The sequence below is a fragment of the Limulus polyphemus genome, unplaced genomic scaffold (genome assembly GCF_000517525.1).
Source record: "Limulus polyphemus unplaced genomic scaffold, Limulus_polyphemus-2.1.2 Scaffold5827, whole genome shotgun sequence".
Classification (NCBI taxonomy): Eukaryota; Metazoa; Arthropoda; class Merostomata; order Xiphosura; family Limulidae; genus Limulus; species Limulus polyphemus.
The window spans coordinates 52,867-58,238 of record NW_013671437.1 but is presented as its reverse complement, the minus strand read 5'-3'; the positions used below and the strand labels follow the sequence as shown (position 1 = coordinate 58,238).

At 36.4% G+C, this 5,372-nt stretch overlaps 1 protein-coding gene across 1 annotated transcript in view; it reads right to left on the bottom strand.

Moving 5' to 3' along the window:
* LOC106473032 (protein TANC2-like) overlaps positions 1–5,372 on the bottom strand; it is a 54,646-nt gene that overhangs the window by 3,417 nt on the left and 45,857 nt on the right. Inside the window, exon 22 of the mRNA XM_022401544.1 lies at positions 1,278–1,460. Coding sequence (XP_022257252.1) covers positions 1,278–1,460 — 183 coding nt within the window. The remainder of the gene's footprint in view (positions 1–1,277; positions 1,461–5,372) is intronic.

Genomic DNA, 5,372 nt, shown 5'->3' with positions numbered 1-5,372 from the left:
ATACATATATATATATATATCATATAGACGGAGGAAACCCTTTACCGTTGTCATTGGTAAATACATATATATATATATATCATATAGACGGAGGAAACCCTTTACCGTTGTCATTGGTAAATACATATATATATATATATCATATAGACGGAGGAAACCCTTTACCGTTGTCATTGGTAAATACATATATATATATATGTCTCAAATAATACCAAAAAGCGTTAAGAACGAGGGTATCCAACTGATGAAACATTACAATATTTATACATAAAAACGGTATAATTAATTAGCTATAAACATTAGAGGGTATATTTTAATTTTTGATCTAAACAACTAACTGTTAATATTATCAGTATCAACAAACGTTTACATTATCTGACATCGTGTTGTTGTAGATGTGTAGCACTTCTTTAAGGTCTAATATTTTTTCCTTTAAGTTGGTTGTTGTTGAACACAAAACTACACATAATGGTTCAGGCCATATGCATAAATAAACAGGATGACTGGAACATGCACGTGAGACGCTACCTGTGTTTATTTATATCATTTGTATATCTTAGAACCTATTTTGAATAACATACCGATTAAGGTATTAAGCTGGATAGTGAATTGCATTATCGATATTAAGGAGGTTAATTCCAAGTTCCACTTTTTAAAATTATTTACATATATATTGGTTTAGATATTTTAGATTTCATTATGCTTTCCATACATATATGGGACGATAATCTGGAGTGGTATGAAAATGATCACGCTTTTAATTATCAGTTTTATTTTAGTGCTTTATGTAACATTATCTTCCCACAATTGTTGGTGAAGAATGAATACTGGGCATATTCGTGTGACGTTATGAGCTTTAAGTTCTAGTTTCATTTCATGAATGAGTCTTTTAACGGGTTCAGAATACACAGACGCTGAATATCCACCATTGTGTTGATCCTATTTGTTCAGATACCTTTTCTATTAGGATACATTATATAACTTCCTTTCTGTAGCTTGTACTTCATTTCTATCAGTCTTCTCTACACCTGCAACATTAATTTTTTTCTATTCAGTTATATTATGACTTCTACTCTGTAGGCTCTACACTAGATGAAATAGGCTCCCCCCCCCCCACCTACAAGTGTTACATTATTATTTTTTGTTATATTTATATACGTACTATTTTAGTGGTAAATTGGAATGGATCCACCTGTTCAGTTGTCCCTCTCCTTCTAAGTTAAACTATTTCTTTATTGTTATATCTATTGCTGCTTTTTCATTGATGATTAACTCACCTGCTGAATTCCTCAGCATTATTTCCTGATCTAGAAGTTGTTGGTGATACTACAGACTGCTTCGATTCCTCACGTGCTGAAATCAGTTCGTCCTTTAAACGTGACAGTGCTTTTCTAACATTCTGGTTCATTGGGGACAGACGTAAGGCCTCGGTGAGGTCATTAAGAGCAGCCTGCAATTGGCTGTAAAACAAATAAAAATTGAAATTGTATTCAAACAACATGCCTTGATAATATATATATATATATGTGTGTGTGTGTGTGTGTGTGTATGTGTGTGTATTGTATATATGTATGTAAGAAAGATCGTAAACTTTGATGTAGTGTAGTATAATGCTTTTGTATTTGTACAATTATATACACAAGAAAGAAAGGTCTCAACCCAATATAAATATATAAATTTAGCAGGTTGTAGAAAATATTTCCAAGCATGTCTAGCGATTCTGGATCCATCACCAGACTCCTAAAATTAACTAAAGCATTCAATATTACCTCAGTTCATTTAAGTAAATATTACCAGTAATACTGGCAGCATCATAACTGTATGAGAAATTGATAGTATTGTGGGTCTAGTCCTAACTTAACATTTTACCAGGTCTATGTACAAACATAACGAGGCGTTTAAGTATTTCTGTGTCATGATCTATTCATAATATAACTCCTTCCATGCTCGTACTGATCACGTTATGGTTGAATGTTGGTTTATGTTGGAATAAAAAAGAAGGTTATGGTTTCGATTCACAAGGAGCCTCCTCGGATCTTCCAGATTAATGTCAATCTCCGTCTCTTGTGGCTCGGGGTCAAATAAAAAACGAACTTCTGTTGTACTTAGGGAAGTTTGGGCAATAAAAATCGTGTTGAACGTCATACAAAGTTCGCTAAGAAAAAAACAAACAATTCTGAGTAAACACACGTTAAGAACCTCACCATCAGCTGTCAGGTTCAATTAGATTAATAATGATTTTTCTTTTATGAAAGTTGGTTGAAGAGTAGTTACAAATTTGGTTTTTGGGATACGAAACTCCTGTATCCTTTTTATTGTTTCGTATAAAGCCTGTTTTCAACATCGAGTTTTAAAATGGAGAAACCAAATATTTTCTGAAGATAATATACAGATACGTTCTACAATACTGTCATCTGCTAATCTTCCAAAGTCATATGTTTAAACGTCTGTGTTAAGCTCATTCTAAATTATAAACTGCATTAAAATACTGAAGCAACTATGTAGTTGAGACGATAAATAGTTGTCGGAAACAAAAACACGTTGCAAATACGGAGCTAATAAGTAGGTATTGGCCGCCAGATGGCGTTTCAGGGTAAGTTCCTTAATTGTTTGTAATTAAGCACAAAGCTACACAATGGGCTATCTGTGCTCTGTGCATCAAAACCCGGATTTTAGCGTTGTAAGTCCGCAGACATACCGCTGTGCCACTGGGGGGGCTATCGAATCGAACAAGAACAGTTTACAAATCTTAGTGTCAGAAAGCAAACATTACAGAGAAAACAAATCAGGGATTTCTACTGTCTAGTGTAAATGTTCTAGTGATGGTCAACAACTGACGTTCTTCTATTGCCAAGCACTCAAGTTTCTGGGTGCTCGTTCCAAACTTATGGCTCCTCCCTCTCCAAGGATAAGAAATAAACTTGAATTGCCTTTGATTCTCTACTAGACAGATATAACACCTTTTTCCATCTGCACCCATCTTGGTCGATAACTCCGTTTCTTTACTCTTCATTACGGCCTAACACTCTAGTTACCGCGATTTTCTACTTTTGGATGCAGGCAAGGCGGCAAGAGCACGTGTAATTCACGTGGTCGTAAAGATCGGGATAATGAGCGTGTTAGTTTAACTCTATCAGAAAGCCTCTAGATCAATTCCGCCACCATTTTTTTTCCTTCTTGTTCAGCTTCTGATTACTCGCCTTGCCAAGCATACACTTTGCAAACAGGCAAAATTATACGAGATATAATCAAAGACCACAGCAGTTGAACCAACTACTGCCTGTTGATATTAAGACAGGTATACGTTTGTACATATGTTCAAGATCTTTATTTCTCAGGCTCTTTTCAGGAAAAAGAAAGGTGCTGGTTATTATATGATTTAGGCACTATCATCTAACCAACAACAACAACAACAAAAAAAGACAAACAAATAACTTTTTTAGGTATTCGTACGTGCAAAGCATGTACGCTGAATTATATATTCAAATGCCGTGATAGTGGCTTGTACATGGCCAGGTGGTTAGGGCGCTCGACTCGCAATCTGAGGGTCGCGGGTTCGAATCCCCGTCCCACGAAACGTACTCGCTTTTTCAGCCTCGGGGGTGGTAGAATGGGACGGTCAATCCCACTATTTGTTGGTGAAAAAGTAGCTCAAGAGTTGGCGGTGGGTGGTGATGGTTAGCTGCCTTCCCTCTAGTATTTCGCTGTTAAATTAGGGACGGCTAGCGCAGATAGATTTGAGCGAAATTTAAATCAGAACAAACCAAAACATTTTCTATAAGATTATGAATTCCCGAATAACCAACGGAATTGAGACGATTACTCCGGAGATGCACCTCAGAGAAGATCGATTATCATCTCCACGTCCGTCGTAGCTACAAGAACGTTGCTATAACGTGCTAAAGACGCCACTGGTCGTGGACAAAATTGGGGTGTTATCCTCCATTAAACCATAATCTTGTGTAGTTCTCATTCTATTCAATTAATAAGGGGATTCATTAATTTGTAGACATTCTATAAATGTCTTTTATGTCAGTGCAGTATGTGTTTAGAGATAATGTAGTCTAAATTAACAGAAGTTTTATAAAGAATGGACACGAAACACCAGTGTGTAAATTTGGTTTTGGATTTTTTTACCTGAATTTAAATTGTTTCGGATGCATTTCAAATGAACGTAAGTCGTACAAAAACTGGTAACATTAGTCACATCTATATATATATATATATATATACACATATATATATAGATCTAAACGCCGTGTGATGTAGTGTTCGATGGTTGATAAGTCAGACACTAAACGCTCTGTGCTGTAGTGTTCGATGGTTCATAAGTCAGACACTAAACACTCTGTGTTGTAGTGTTCGATGGTTGATAAGTCAGACACTAAACACTCTTTGTTGTAGTGTTCGATGGTTGATAAGTCAGACACTAAACACTCTTTGTTGTAGTGTTCGATGGTTGATAAGTCAGACACTAAACGCTCTGTGCTGTAGTGTTCGATGGTTGGTAAGTCAGACACTAAACGCTCTGTGCTGTAATGTTCGATGGTTGATAAGTCAGACACTAAACGCTCTGTGTTGTAGTGTTCGATGATTGATAAGTCAGACACTAAACACTCTTTGTTGTAGTGTTCGATGGTTGATAAGTCAGACACTAAACACTCTGTATTGTAGTGTTCGATGGTTGATAAGTCAGACACTAAACACTCTTTGTTGTAGTGTTCGATGGTTCATAAGTCAGACACTAAACACTCTGTGTTGTAGTGTTCGATGGTTCATAAGTCAGACACTAAACACTGGCGCTATCTTTAGGGAAGACACAGAATATTTAATTACTGAAAATGAAGCTACTGATTTAGTCTTATATCGGACTAGAAGCTTGATGATATTATAACAAATGACTTATGGGCTAGAGCACAGAGAAACAACGTGGACTCGCCTTTGGATTTTAATTGGAATAAGACTGGTATCAAATTACTAGGAATACGTTTTTCTGGGCAACTCTTGAAGTTGCTTATCAAAAACGGATTTAATTAAAGAAGGTTTCGGAAAGTATTTTTGCTAAATGTAATCGACTGTTTCACTATTTATTTGTGGTAGAATGTTAGGGTTCGGTCAAGCTGTGGTCAGTAGTTTTGGGATAATCTACAAGCTTCAGAAGGGTTCAGTCAAGCTGTGGTCAGTAGTCTTTGGGATAATCTACAAGCTTCAGAAGGGTTCAGTCAAGCTGTGGTCAGTAGTCTTTGGGATAATCTACAAGCTTCAGAAGGGTTCAGTCAAGCTGTGGTCAGTAGTCTTTGGGATAATCTACAAGCTTCAGAAGGGTTCAGTCAAGCTGTGGTCAGTAGTCTTTGGGATAATCTACAAGCTTC